Here is a 15,068-nt window from a genome sequence, read left to right as displayed (position 1 = left end):
GGTCATTTTGAAAAGGTTTTGAGTCATTTTGGACATGTTTGAGGTATTATGAGGCATTTTAGACATTTGTTTAAGTAATTTTGGATAAACTGAAACAGTTTACACCTCCATATGAAGGCAGAACTCTGATCATGAATAAAGTTACTGGAGATGAAGAACCAGGTGGTTCTGAGGCAGTAATTTTGCTTCTTTTGGTGGAATTTTGCATCTTTTTGTGGTATATTCACATATTTTTGTGGTGATTTGTGGTCATTTTGTGGTAGTTTTGGCTGTTTTGTGGTAATTTTGCACCTTTTTGTGCTGATTTTGTGTCTTTTTGTGGTTGTTTGGACCCTGTCTGTGGTGATTTTTGTCTCTTTATGTTGTTATTTTGTGTCTTTATGGAAGTTTGGCATTTTTGTGCTGGTTCTGCATCTTTTTGTAGAAATTTTGTGTCTTTTTGTGGTGATTTTGGCCCCTTTTTTGGCAGTTTGGTCTCTTTTTGTGGTGATCTTCCAGATTTAATTATTTTAGTTGCAGTTTCTACCAGAACTCAGATGTGTTTTTCCTCCTAAAATGTCATGTGTCTATCTGCTGGACTGATGAAGATCTGAGGCTCAGAAATGATGGAAAAAGTGATGAATCTGGACCCACCTCTATGGACTTCAAGGACCTGGAAGTCTGTAAATATTCCCAGTCTGAAGGGTGAACTCTGATCATTAATAAAGTTACTGCAGATGCAGACTGAACTGACTGATTTTCATACATTTCCTCTACTGTCTGACTGCTGCTGATTCTCTGTGTCCCTCTCGGTCTATTTTTAGTGAGGTAGTAACTGGGCTGCTGGCGGCGGCTCTGATTGGTCGACGCCGTCCCACAGGTCCCAGGTGTAAATTTGCATAGTTTGATTTCAATCTATTTCAGCCTCACCGAGTCAGAGGACCAGTTTGTGGTTTCACTCTGCAGGAAATAGGAGTTTAACTTCACTGAAGGTCACAATAAAAGCTTCACAAACAAAGAGAGAACAGATTTAGTGTCATTTCATTATTCAGTGGCCAATTTTAATCACATAAAAAGGGTTTGATACGTTTATTAATGGAATATTTCTCAGTGATAAAGTGTGAAAATGTGCCAATGACACCTTCTGTGGCAGAGATGTTGTTGAAAAATGGGCTAAACCACTAAAGAAATTTGGTTTGAATTGGAACAAATCTGAAAGGGAAGGAAAAAGAGAAAGACAAAAGACGCCACCAGGAGGAATTTAACGCTGAGCAGCGATATTAAAACAATCTAAGCAAGATAAAGAACACTGATTCAAAGACTTGAGAGCTTATTACTGGACTACAGAACTAGAATTATTGATTTTACCATTGTTTTATTTAAATAAATCAGAATGTAATTGGATAAACAGGGCAGCTGGTGTGATGAACCTTCACATTCACTATAATGGTGTTTAAAACAACACTTGAATGAGTGATTTTTGTTTGTTTTCGTGACATATTTGACATGTTGCTGTTACTTTATAAGACAAGTTTTCTGCATATAGCTGTATAAAAAAACAATAAATATAAAGTTTGTTTTGACCTTTAAAGATTAATTTTGAAATCTGAACTTCGTTCATAAGGATTTTTACAGTTTTCAGCTGATAGTTTGCTTGGTTGTCATGGAGACGGCTGAGATATCACATAGACTGGATGTAAAAGATGAATGAAACCACCATGAAGTCATCGTTGGTTTAATGTGACTAAACGTTGTGGAGGATTTAGGATTTAGTCTGCGTTTTGTTCACCTGCAGTATTCGGTCTCCTTCTCTGATTCGTCCGTTCTTCGCTGCGATGCTGTTCGGATTCACCTGAAACAATCGACAGAAACAGATCAACAAGGAGCTGGAGAAGACCGATAAATAAATGAGATCAGGAATTAACAGAGAGATGAATAATTAAAACCTGCATGAATACACGAATGAGTAAACCGCCAGAAGTTGTCTGGATGAAGGATTGAGATGGTGAAGTGATGAATGAGTAACTGAAGTTATAACTGAGTCAGTTTAGTTCTTCATCACCTCTCCAACGTAGATCCCCAGATCCTCCTCATCGTCGGTCCGGTAGCAGACGGTCAGACCGAGCTTCTCCTGCTGGCTGGACTTGTAAAGCTCCACCTCCTGGAGAAACAGCAGATCTTAGAACATCTGGTTTGTGAAAGACAGAACTGGTTTTAAAAACTGGATCATTAAAGTTCAACCCATGAAACAGGAAAAACTGGAAGTCCAGACCAACTGTTAGCTAAAGGCTAATATGTTAGCAAACCAGAAACATGCATGTAAGTCTTTCTAATGTTTTCCAGTAAATCTCTTATATCTGTTATATTTCCCTTCACTGTTGGCACAACCACTGCAGCTATCTAGTGTTAGCTACGCTACCCTCAAACAAGTAGCTTTGGAATCAAGACGTAACCAAGTAGTTTTAGTGACTAAACTTTATCAAGTAGTTTTAGCACCTAAAGCTAACATAGTAGATCTTAGAGTGTCCGGTTTATGATGGACAGAATTGGTTTAAAAAACTGGATCATTGCAGTTCCATTCATGAAACAGGCAAAGCTGGAGGTTTTAATTACCACCAGCAGGAGCAACATGTTAGCGAAAGGCAGATCAGCAAACCAGAAACATGCATGTAAGTCTTTCTAATATTTAGTTTCTTCACGTTATCCTGTAAATTCCTTATATTTTCAATAATTCTCTCCACAGAAGTTTGTGTTTAAATTACATATAATGTTAAGTTGATGCAACATTGTTATGTCAATCAAACCAATCAAAGAAATGTTTGTTACTTTAGATAATTACATGAATCCGTGCTTTGGATCTTTTATCTTGCAACTGTGAATTTAAATCAGTAGTGGGAACTGGTTCCTTCAAATATACACTTCTGTTTGTTAACCTTGGTGGTCGTTTTGTGTCTCTTTAGTCATTTTATGTCTCTTTGTGGTTGTTTTTCTGTCTCTGTGGTTGTTTTGTGTCTCTTTGTGTTTGTTTTGTGTCTCTGTGGTTGTTTTGTTTCTTTTTGTGGTTGTCTTGTATGTCATCGTGGTTGTTTTTTTTATCTCTTTCTGGTCGTTTTGTGTCTCTTGTGGTCATTTTTAGACAATTTTTAGCTGCTTTATGTCTCTTTTATCAACTTTTCAGTTGAACTGCAGACGGTATTTTCACAGAGAGGAGATGAGTCCAGAAACTAACTATAAATAGTTAAATATCTGTAGTGTGTGGAGCCTCCGTGTTTTCCAGTGTTGGTGACATCCCGTTTGTTTTTTCCTATTTTCTGGTTTCCACTGACAGAAGACATTTCTTCATTCTCTCTCCTTCTTCATGTTCTGTTTCCAAAGACCTGCAGGACTTTAGATTGCAGTAAAAACATAAACCACAGTGAAGAAAAACACCCAGAAACTGCTGCTTGGAGTTCAGAGTAAAACCAAACCTAAAATATCGTCGTCTGTGACGCTAAACAGATCTGAATACTTCTGCTGTTTGAAATATTCTCAGACTTCCACTTTCATTTTCTCCCTTTTTCTACGTCTTTTAAACATCCTGAATCACTGAACTGCATCTTTTTCTGTCTTCTTTTCTTTTTCTACAAATGAAAATTCCTGAAAGTCCCTCATGAATACAGAATAAAGGAATATTTCCTGTCAGAGTGAACTGAAGAGCCACAGCTGGCAGCTCTCATTTATATTCATCACACTGAAGGTTTCATGAATCGCAAACGTTCAGTAGCTTCCCTCAGTAGAAGGTTTTCCAGAGTTTGGAGAAAAGGTTTTTCATTTCCTGTTAAACGTTGAGTTAAAGGGATGTTCTGACCTCGTACTCCAGGTCGTCCTGTCGATCGACTTCATGATTCGACACGTCAAAATAGTCGTTGGGGTCGTTGTATTCAAACACACAACTGAAGAGAAAATACAGAAAATACCATGAAAACCATGAAAACCAACTAGAACCTCCTCAGAACATCTGGTTCTTCATCTGCAGTAACTTTATCAATGATCAGAGTTCTACCTTCATACTGGGAATATTTCCAGAGTTCCAGGTCCTTGAAGTCCATAGAGGAGAACGTCCCCATAGAACGTTCTAGAGTAGACCTACCAACAACTGTAAGGATCATGCATTAATATCTGCTGTCTTGTTTTTTAAGCCTGAACTTCAACAGAAATATAAATACAACAATGTTCATGTTCATGGGGACTTTTTCTGCAGGAATTCTAACTATTTCCTGGTGAACAGAAGCTGTGAGTTCTTGGAGTTTCTGCTGATTAGTTGGTGAGAAGACTCAATAAATCCCTGCATCTGTCCTGATCTGTGGTCAGATTTTCCAGATTTTTTACTTATTTTTAGTGGTGGAACGCGATTAGAAAATTTTATCTAATTAATTACAGGCTTTATAATTAATTAATCACAATTGCAGTTTTGTCAAATAGTAATATTTGACACAATAAGTGAACTTTTTCAATTCAAATAAAATTGTGGTTGACAGTTGAATTTAGTTGTTTTTTCCACTGTATGGCACATAAAATTAGCATAAGTAGTTCAAGGAGATTCAGAAAGTTGAAAATCCACAGATTCATTCTGTTTTCATCTTTTCTGGGTCTTATAAATGGTGGAATTTTGATGGTTCTTTTTATAGGAATATCAGTTTTTATTTATGTATTTTTTATAAACAAAAAGTTTATAATGAAGTTATTAAAAGAGATATTTTTGTTGTTTAGGTTATTCCTCCTCCAAGGAGGCAGAGCCTCGATGGAGTAAAAACTTAAACCACAAAAATGTTTCATTTCTATTTATCTGCATTTTTCATCTGTCTGCTACATTCACAGATTACTGCAAATCTAAGTGCAATTATAGCGATTTTATTCAACATTTTAAGACTTTCTGTAAACTCAAGCACTGTCTAGAAAAGTGGTCTATTATGGGATGGCTACACCGTTAGCCTTTAGCATGACTCGTAGCTAACGTTAGCTCTGGTGCTAACAGCAACATGTTTTACATTGAGGTGATACCGTCGGCTTGAAGTGACGCAGTGATCAGAAAACTCTTTGTTGTACAATTTACACACAACCAGGCTTTTATCCAAGCTGCCATCAGGAAGATTTTTAAAAGAAAACTTTCTGTCCAACAAGCTCAATCTCATCTTCCTTCACTGTTCATCAGTGCCTGACTTCACTCAGTGCTTCCTGTGCTTCTTCTTCATGGCTACAAACAGACTTTAGGTTCATTACCGCCACCTACTGGGCTGGAGTGTTCATCAGAGCTACCAGAAATAAGGGAACTGAGGAGGGTGCAACTAATTGCGGTATTAATTTTTAAAGCGTTATTTTCGCTGTAATTAATTAATCGCATTAACATATTAAAGTCCCAGCCCTACTTATTTTATTTGCAATTTTTATCAGAACTCAGATGTGTTTTCCTCCTAAATGTCATGGTTCTATCTGCTGGACTGATGAAGTTCTGAGGTTCAGAAATGATGGGAAAAGTCCATTAAAAGTGATAAATCTGGACCCACCTCTATGGACTTCAAGGACCTAGAATGTTCTAAGTGAGTCTAAACTTCAAGACTGGAAGCAGGAAAGGAGAACGTCCCCTGTAGAACTTTCTCCAGGGGACGTTCTCCTCTATGGACTTCAAGGACCTGGAACTCTGGAAATATTCCCAGTATGAAAGTAGAACTCTGATCATTGATAAAGTTACTGCAGATGAAGAACCAGATGAATCCACCATCACTGCATCAGATGTTTTCCCTGAAACCAATCATGTGAAGCCTCCAGGTGAGAACTTACAACTCGTTGAAGGGTCCCAGCAGGTGAGGGAGGGGGGGAGACGGGGGAGGTGGCGGGGGGGAGGAGCCTCGGCCGTGATGATGATGATGATGATGATGATGGTGACCTCTGGTTCTGCTCAGAGTAACAAAGTTCTGGAAGCTGATGTCGGTCTGCGTGGCCTCGTCCACACAGTCGGGGATCGCTACCATGGCGATGGACGAGAAGGAGGAGCTTCCTGTTCCACTGCAGACAAGCGTACCTGAGGGGGAGGAGGAGTTTCGACATAGGACAGGTGTTTGACCATGTCTAATACATATATATACATCTATGATGTTATCACAGATTTCCGATTTTTTGTTTTAATTTCGGAGCCGTTATAAAGAAAGAACAATAATATTTCAGAAAAAATCTGAAAGACATTGTGCCAGAAAACATTTATATAAAATAGTGGAAACATTCAAACTGTAAAAATGCTAAACTAAATCTTGGAAAAACAGCTAATTTCGGTGAAATAATTACATTTTTTAAATAATTTAAATACATCAACGAACTGTGTAAGTTTGTGGTCAAACGTTGTAAAAGAAGAAATAACTAAGTAATCCTGAATGTCCACCATTTTTCTTTTTAAATATCCACATATACCTATAAAAGAACTGAATTTGAGTCAGATACAATAAATAAATAGTCTTATTTTACAGTCAAACACTGTAAAAGAACAAATTACCATTAGTAAAAATTAAAAAGACTGAATGTTGATAGTTGAAATTATCCATTCATCCATCCATTATCTGTACACCTTAATCCTCATTAGGGCCATGGGACACCTGGACAGGTAACAGTCCATCACAGGGCTACATATAGAGACAAATAATCACACTCACATTCACACCTACGGACAATTTAGAATCATCAATTAACCTCAGCATGTTTCTGGACTGTGGGAGGAAACTGGAGAACCTGGAGAAAAACCACACATGTACAGGAGAACATGGAGACTCCATGCAGGAAGATCCCAGGAAGGCCGGGACACAAACCGGGGATCTTCTAGCTGCAAGGTGACGGTGCTAACCACTACACCACTGTGCAGCCTTAGTTGAAAATATAATTTACCATTTTTGAATCCTTAATATACATAATTTTTCTTTTTAACTGGACCATTGAAAGTTGTCAGTAGGTATACTCATGAACTTTCTCCAGGGGACGTTCTCCTTTATGGACTTAAAGGACCTGGAACTCTGAAAATATGTAGGAAGAACTCTTCAAGTCATATCGGGAAGAATTTGAAACAATTTGGACAATTTTTGTGTAATTTTGGACCAAAACCATAAGTCCTTCAGGTACCAATGATTGTTTCTATGATTCTGGACCCACCTCTATGGACTTCAAGGACCTGGAATGTTCTAAGTGAGACTAAACTTCAAGACTGGAAGCAGGAAAGGAGAACATCCCCTGGAGAAAGTTCTAGAGTAGACGTAATGACAACTGGAGAAAGTTCTAGAGTAGACCTAATGACAACTGGAAAGATCACTGATTAATATTTGATATCTTGTTCTTTAAGCCTCTAGTTAAACAGAAATCTAAATACAAATCCACATTCAGGTCCAACATGTTCACATTGTTTAGAGAGAATTAAAGAAAATCCAATCAAAGCAGCTGATGGAGGCTGTGAAAGTGGAAAAACCAACATTCAGTTAGAAAACGAGATGGATCAGGAGAAGAGATGAGAGGATGAAACGCTGCCGTTACACCAGAAAAGAAGGGAAAAGTCAAGAGAGAACAGATGTTTGATGTTTAAAGGCAGCAGGAGATGAAACAGAAATCAGATGAAAGATCAGATCAGCTGTTGGAGATGAAAACCTGAAGATATTAAAGGATCTTCAGACTGAATCTAGGTAAAAACGCTGCTGGTAAAACTCACCTTTCCTCTTTTGACTCTTACGGACTGAAGTCGGCTGCTGCAAAGGCTCCTGGGAGTTCTGGCTTCTCTCCAATGGGAGCTGAGAAGGTCGTCGTCCTCTGGCCTGCAGAAAACATCACATTTACTACTGCTCATACAGAATATTTAGTCTTAATTCAGAAGCCAGTAGATGACAGGAAGTCCTCAGGTTTTAGTTGTTGCTTCAGTTTTTAATCCTGAACTCCATCTCCTCTCAGGTTGCATTTTTTATGACTTCATGAACCTTTATTCAGGTTTGTTATTCCATTCTCTGCAGCATTTTGGCTCATTTCCTGATGTTTTAATGAGTTTTATGAATAAATTTGACCAATTCTCTGAGGTTGGTTAATGTTTTATATATTTTCTGGCTGCTGCTGTGTCAGTTTAAATATCTATAAGGTTTAAACATCTCAGACAGTTGGTGCAGCAGTGATCTTTTTTAGTGTTTTTGACTATTTATGGTGATTCTTCATCTCTGTAGGGCTGATTCTGCATCGTTTTGGGGGTGGTGTGTCTATTTTTGGGATTTTAACTCTTTGGTGTTGATTCTGCAGACAGTTTTTGGTTATTTTGCATCTTTTGGTAGTAATTTTATAACCTTTTATGGTATTTTTTTTACTCATTGTCGTGATTTAACATGTTTTGTAGTGATGTTGCGTCTTTTTTGTATTATTTGGAATGGTTTTTATTTTTGTATTTGTATTTCTGTTTAAGTTGAGGTTTAAAATTCAAGACACCAGATACTAATCAGTGATTTTTACAGTTGTCAGTAGGTATACTCTAGAACTCTGGACACCTCCAGGTCCTTGAAGTCCATAGAGGTGCGTCCAGAGTCATAGAATCAATCATTGGTACCTTGAAAGACTTTTGGTTTTAGTCCAAAATTACACAAAAATTGTCCAAATTGTTTCAGATTCTTCCCGGAATGATTTCAAGACTTCTCCAAAACATCTCAGAATTTGTCCAAAACACCTAAAATCTCACCAAAATGTCTCAAAGCTCTTCTAAAGTTGCTGGAAAGTTCACCAAGATGATGCAAAAAGTTCCCTAAATGTGTCACAGACATACGTACTATTGGGAGATGCTATAATTTACCATGGTTCTTAAATGCCTCATATGGATCTCTAGACACTACAACATCCAAGGTGTCTTGAACATCTATTTGTTGATACTACAATTTCCCAAAGTTGCATAAACATCTCACTTCCATCACTTTATGCTATAATTTACCAACATTTCCTGAATGTCTCTCATGCAGGTTATCAGTAGATGCTACTATTTACCAAGATTCAAAACAAACTCAGGTGGCTTCTACCCACAATCCTCCTGGTTTATCTCTGCTAGACGCCAGCTGTCACAGCACTGCTTAGACTCTCTGGACGTATTCCAGGTTTTCTGGCATCATTAGCTCAGAACATTGGTGAAAAGAAGCCAAAACAAAAGAGTCTCGATTGGACGTGGAGGAGTTAAAACCCTCCGGCTGCCAGGAAGAGAAACAGTGGTTGCCATAGAGATAGCATGGATGCTTTAAAGATGCCTGGAAGGAGGAAATCCTGTCATTTATTCTGTGAACATGGACATTCAGCTTCTGGTGTTCAGGCCGAGATTCAACAAACGAGCTGCAGAAATCCAAATACTGGCAGAAAAATAGATAAATATTAAATCTGCATTAATATTAACCTATAAATGTGTGTTTAATGTCTTTAGCATGACCGTGTCTGATGAACATCCAAACCTTTATGAAGAACTTTCACCCATTTGGTTTAAATTAAACTGAAAAAAGAACGATGATGAAAATAAAATGTCATTTGAGAGGAAACATTTTCTGGTTTCTGTAAATCCTCGTCTGTAACGTGATATTTGAATATCCATAGTTAGAACAGGGTTTATGTTTGATATATGAAACAAACTTTATGTATTTACATCATGTCATCACCTCTAGGTTGAACCTCATGGGAACTTCTTACTGGTGTCCCTGAACTCACCATAACGCCTCTAAAAGTCCACACCATGCTGCCTTCACTGTCTTGTGAGTCTGGAAACAAACTGAAACACTTTTATCATAAAACTTTGACCATCATTGTGAGAATTTAGCAGCAACGGGCACCATGACAGAGACTTCTGTGGAGGTTAATGACCTCCAACCAGAACTCAGGTGTTTAGGACAAACTAAGTGTGTTCAACTTGTGTTTTTATTCGCTGTTATCTTGGACCTGGACCCGTTATGACGCTACAGCTTCACAGATGTCCCTTAAACACCTCATATAGGGCTATCAGTAGACGCATCAGTTTACCAAGGTTTCCTGAACGCCTCATATGGATCACTAGACACTACAACATACCACAGTATCTTGCACGTCACAGAAGCAGGTTATTTATAGATGCTACAGTTTACCAAAGCTACCTAAACGCCTCACATATGGCAATTGGTAGATGCTATAATTTACCAAGGTTTCATAAACGCCTCACATCCATCATTATACAACAGAATTTACCAAGGTTACCTGAACACCTCATAATTTCCCAAGTTACTTAAAGGCCTCATAAGGATCACTAGACACTAAAATATACAAAGGTTACCTAAACGCCTCGCAGACACACTGTCTCTAGACGCTTCTAGTCTCCATCACAGACAAAACATCAGTTTAGAATAAGAAGCTCTGATGTCACGTTTACCTGAAACCAGGTGAGTTTCTCCACCTGGACAGACCTTCTACACATCACCACACTTTTTTATTATTTAATAACTCTGTGTAAAACAAGTAAAAATAGCGTCTTTCTGCAGTTTCAGGTGTTTTTTAACTGTTATTTCCACATTTAAGTAAGAATTTGAAGCTCAGCCTTTAAGTCGACAGGAGAAACATCTTTAAAACGCTGAAGAAAAAAGGAAACTGAATGTTCTGCTGACGTCTGTGATCTTCTGAAGTTGATGTTTGTTTGTGTTGATCTTCTGCTCATCGGTAAGAATAAACAGCAGTGAGATGTTCCGACGTGATGAAGGTGTAGGAGGAGGACGGAGATAAATCAGCCTGGAGGAGCAGAGGAACCTTATGAAAGATGACTGATGGTCTTTACCTTCAGGGTTCCATGTCGGTCCATCGGTCGCAGAGAGTTGGTCCATCCTTTCTGCTGCAAACAGAACAGAGACGAGAATCACTGAGAGTCTGAGCAGAAAAACATGAAAATTCAAACCGTTTCTTTGTTCCTCTAACAGTCTGAGCTTCTAGAAACATCTTCTCTCGCCTGTTTTACTGGTCTTTAGTAGAAATTCTGCTTTTTAAAGGTTACATTTCACTCAGATTAGATTAGATTCAACAGCACAGAGAACCAAGATTAAAACAAAATGCAAAAGAAGCAGAAAATGTTTCAGAGAAAAATCTTTAAAGGCTGAAAAATAAATGTGCAAAAATATATTCACAGTATAAACAGCACATGTAGGTAGAAGATTATCTAAGATGAAGTACTGCAAAGTTATAGCCAACAGTTTAAGAAAGAAAATGTCAATAATAACAATAAAATAATACATAAATAAATAATAAAAAATTAAATGAATAAAAATCTATAATAAAATAAATTTTTAACCAAAAATAAACAAATAATAAAGTTAATAATAATAAATATAAAAATAAATAAAAAATGTATAATAAAATGAATATTCAACCAAAATAAATAGATAATAAAGTCAATAATAATGAATAATAAAATAAATAGCTAACATTTAAAAAACATAATATATGTATTAATAGATATATAATAAATAATTGAACAGTAGAAATCTGACAAAAATGATCCCAAAACAACATTTAAATGGTGTTGAATTATTGTAATGTAAATTTGTGAAAATAACAGCAAACATCTGCAAAATATTTTTTTCTGATTTAAATACAATAAAATGGTGTAATTTTGCAGTCACATATTTTTAAAAAAAAAACATTTTTTAAATGCTGTATTTTTGATGTGGACTTTAACTACAGCTTTTTCATACAAACAGTCAGAATTCATCCCTTCACTGAATCTCCTTCAGACTGTTTTTCTTCCTCCTCCTCCTCTTCATCCTCCTCCTCCTCCTCATCGGGGATGACTACAGCATCTGTCTGCCCCTCGGCATGCTGGGAGTGAAAAATGTCCTCCTCTGGGAGGCTGATGGAGATAAATGATGGAGGTGTTTGTGTTGATGGAATCAGTAAATAGTTAATGAGAAGGAGGAGGAGCTGATGAAGATGAAGGCTCTGAACATCATCAGAGGACGATCAGAGATCCAGATGTTGATTAAATCTGCAGCTGCCTTCAAACTGACAACATTTTATTTCAGGTTTGGCTGAATCTGAGGATGAATTCTACTTCCTGTTTACTTTTGTCATTTTGATTTCTTGTAAAATCTGACAGGATTTTTTAAAAAACTCATTACAAAGTTATTATAGTTTCTGTTGTTGTGTTAATTTTTTTTTTATTTTTTTTTTTAGTTCCAGACTGGTTTGATGGTTAAAAAAGAACAGAGGCAGGAACGGGAACTGAAAACAGGAAGAGAAAATAATGGAGAAGACAATGAGAGCAACAACACAAAGCTAATTAATAAATCTTGTTTAAAATACTTAAACTAATTAAACCGCGACTGAAAACAACAAACAGCAAAGAAAACACTGAAAGAGAACAGCAACTGAAAACAAAGAAAAGTGCAAAAATAATCTAAAGCTGGATCCATCCGTCCACCAAAATCAGCCACATCTGGATTCATCCGTCCACCAAAACCAGCCACATCTGGATCCATCCATCCACCCAAAACCAGCCACATCTGGATTCATCCGTCCACCAAAACCAGCCACATCTGGATTCATCCGTCCACCAAAACCAGCCACATCTGGATCCATCCATCCACCCAAAACCAGCCACATCCGGATCCATCCGTCCACCAAAATCAGCCACATCTGGGTTCATCCGTCCACCAAAACCAGCCACATCTGGATTCATCCGTCCACCCCAAACCAGCCACATCTGGATCCATCCGTCCACCAAAATCAGCCACATCTGGATTCATCCGTCCACCAAAATCAGCCACATCTGGATTCATCCGTCCACCAAAACCAGCCACATCTGGATCCATCTATCCACCCAAAACCAGCCACATCTGGATTCATCCGTCCACCAAAACCAGCCACATCTGGATCCATCCATTGACCAAAACCAGCCACATCTGGATTCATCCGTCCACCAAAACCAGCCACATCTGGATCCATCCATTGACCAAAACCAGCCACATGTGGATCCATCCATCCACCCAAAACCAGCCACATCTGGATCCATCCATCCACCCAAAACCAGCCACATCTGGATCCATCCATCCACCCAAAACCAGCTACATCTGGATCCATCCATCCACCCAAAACAAGCCACATCTGGATCCATCCATTGACCAAAACCAGCCACATCTGGATCCATCCATCCACCCAAAACCAGCCACATCTGGATCCATCCATCCACCCAAAACCAGCCACATCTGGATCCATCCATTGACCAAAACCAGTCACATCTGGATCCATCCATTGACCAAAACCAGCCACATCCGGATCCATCCGTCCTCCACAACAGACCTCTGAGCTTCAACATGCTGGTTTTTATCCACTATTCAAACTGAAACTGCTATTGATCAGAAGTCAATCTATTAAACATCATTAGTGACTGATTGGTTTCTGCTGATAATGGATCAATAATCCATGAGGAGCGCAGCAGGGTTCTGGTTCAGGTTCAGATCTACTCTGAGCTGCAGCAACAAAAGCTGCCGTCGGCTCTTTGGTTTTTAATTTCACACCTCAGCTGGCTGTGATTTCTGTTTCAGGCTGAGGACTGAACCGAAACGAAGAGAAAAACGCTGTAATTAGAGAAAAACCAGCAGAACATCCAGGAAATGATCTGATAACTGGAGCCAAACATCACGGAGCTCAACGCTGAACACGACAACGGAACCACAACAGCAGAGAAGTCCTCAGATTTTAACTGGTTATTAACGTTTATACTGTCAGAATGTTGAGTTTTAAGTAGTTTTAACATAATATGGAGGTTATTTAATGATGGAATAAAAAATAGCTCAAAACAGGCTTCACTATAAAAGACTTTTGAAGACTTTTGACTTACAGCGGCGATAAAAATACTCGGTGGAAGTTTCCCCCTTTTGGTGCTTTTCAACATTAAATCAATTTCAAGATTGATTTTTTTTAAGTATTGACAAAAATGGAGGGAAAATGGAACATGAGGAGATTTACCTTAAAGCAGGAAGTCCTTTCAAACAGAAAGAGACTAATGAGGGAGGCCACCATGACTCCCATGACTCCTCTGAAGGAATTACTAGAAGGAGACATTTGTGGTCATTTTCTTTCTCCTTGTGGTCATTTTGTGTGTTTTTTGGTAATTTAACGTTTTTTTGTGGTCATATTGGCACTTTTTTTAATTTGCAATTTGCATCTTTTTGCGTTTTGTTTTCTTTGTGTTTATTTTGTGTCAGTGTTTTTGCGTGTCTGTCTAATTGTAATTATTTTACATGTTTTCTTGTGGTAGTCATGTCCATTGTGTGGTCATTTTTTGCCTCTTTGTGGTCATTTTGTGTGTTTTTCTGGTCATTTTTGCATGTTTTTGTGGTAATTTTGCATGTTTTTGTGGTAATTTTTTTCCTCTTTGTGGCCATTTTGTATATTTAGTGGTCATTTTGCATGTTTCTGTGGTCATTTTGCATGTTTTGTGGTAATTTTGCATGTTTTTGTGGTAATTTTTTGCCTCTTTGTGGTCATTTTGCATGTTTTTGTGGTCATTTTGCATGTTTTTGTGGTCATTTTGCATATTTTGTGGTAATTTTGCATGTTTTTGTGGTAATTTCATGCCTCTTTGTGGTTATTTTGCATGTTTTTGTGGTCATTTTTTGCCGCTTTGTGGTCATTTTGCATGTTTTTGTGGTCATTTTGCATGTTTTTGTGGTCATTTTTTGCCTCTATGGTCATTTTGCATGTTTTTGTGTTTGCTTTGTGTCTCTTTGTGTTCTTTTTGTATCACGTCGTGCTGTTTTGGGGTCCATTTGTTTCTCTTTGTGAACATTTTCAGTACGTTTGTTGTCAGAGTGCATGTTTTTGTGATTTCTTTGTGTGTCTGTGATCATTTTTTACCTTTTTTTCCACTCAGTGATCATTTAGTAAACCTCTCTTACAGCAGCTGACCTGAGGTCCTGCGGTCTGGTTCTGAATCTGTACGACTCGTGTTCACTGATTAATTTAATCAGGAGGAGTTACTGCTCCGCTCAGCAGCAGAGCATCATGGGATTTGTAGGAACACGTTAAAATGCTGCTGTAGTTTTAGAATGTTTTACTGAAGG

The 15,068-nt window shown here is 37.9% G+C and overlaps 1 protein-coding gene across 2 annotated transcripts in view; it reads right to left on the bottom strand.

Moving 5' to 3' along the window:
- LOC111571577 (PDZ domain-containing protein 4-like) overlaps positions 1-15,068 on the bottom strand; it is a 59,140-nt gene that overhangs the window by 25,770 nt on the left and 18,302 nt on the right. The window contains exons 3-8 of one of the 2 annotated variants that reach the window (XM_055013190.1): positions 10,790-10,840; positions 7,697-7,799; positions 5,797-6,037; positions 3,827-3,911; positions 2,042-2,140; positions 1,769-1,831 (exon numbers count right to left, since the gene is read on the bottom strand). In XM_055013190.1, the coding sequence (XP_054869165.1) occupies positions 1,769-1,831; positions 2,042-2,140; positions 3,827-3,911; positions 5,797-6,037; positions 7,697-7,799; positions 10,790-10,840 (642 nt within the window). Of the gene's footprint in view, positions 1-1,768; positions 1,832-2,041; positions 2,141-3,826; positions 3,912-5,796; positions 6,038-7,696; positions 7,800-10,789; positions 10,844-15,068 lie in introns of both variants that reach the window. The other variant, XM_055013189.1, reaches the window with a different exon arrangement.

The sequence above is a fragment of the Amphiprion ocellaris genome, chromosome 8 (assembly GCF_022539595.1).
Source record: "Amphiprion ocellaris isolate individual 3 ecotype Okinawa chromosome 8, ASM2253959v1, whole genome shotgun sequence".
NCBI classification, from domain to species: domain Eukaryota; kingdom Metazoa; phylum Chordata; class Actinopteri; family Pomacentridae; genus Amphiprion; species Amphiprion ocellaris.
Note: the sequence above shows the minus strand (reverse complement) of the source record. Positions and strands in the feature narration are given on the sequence as shown.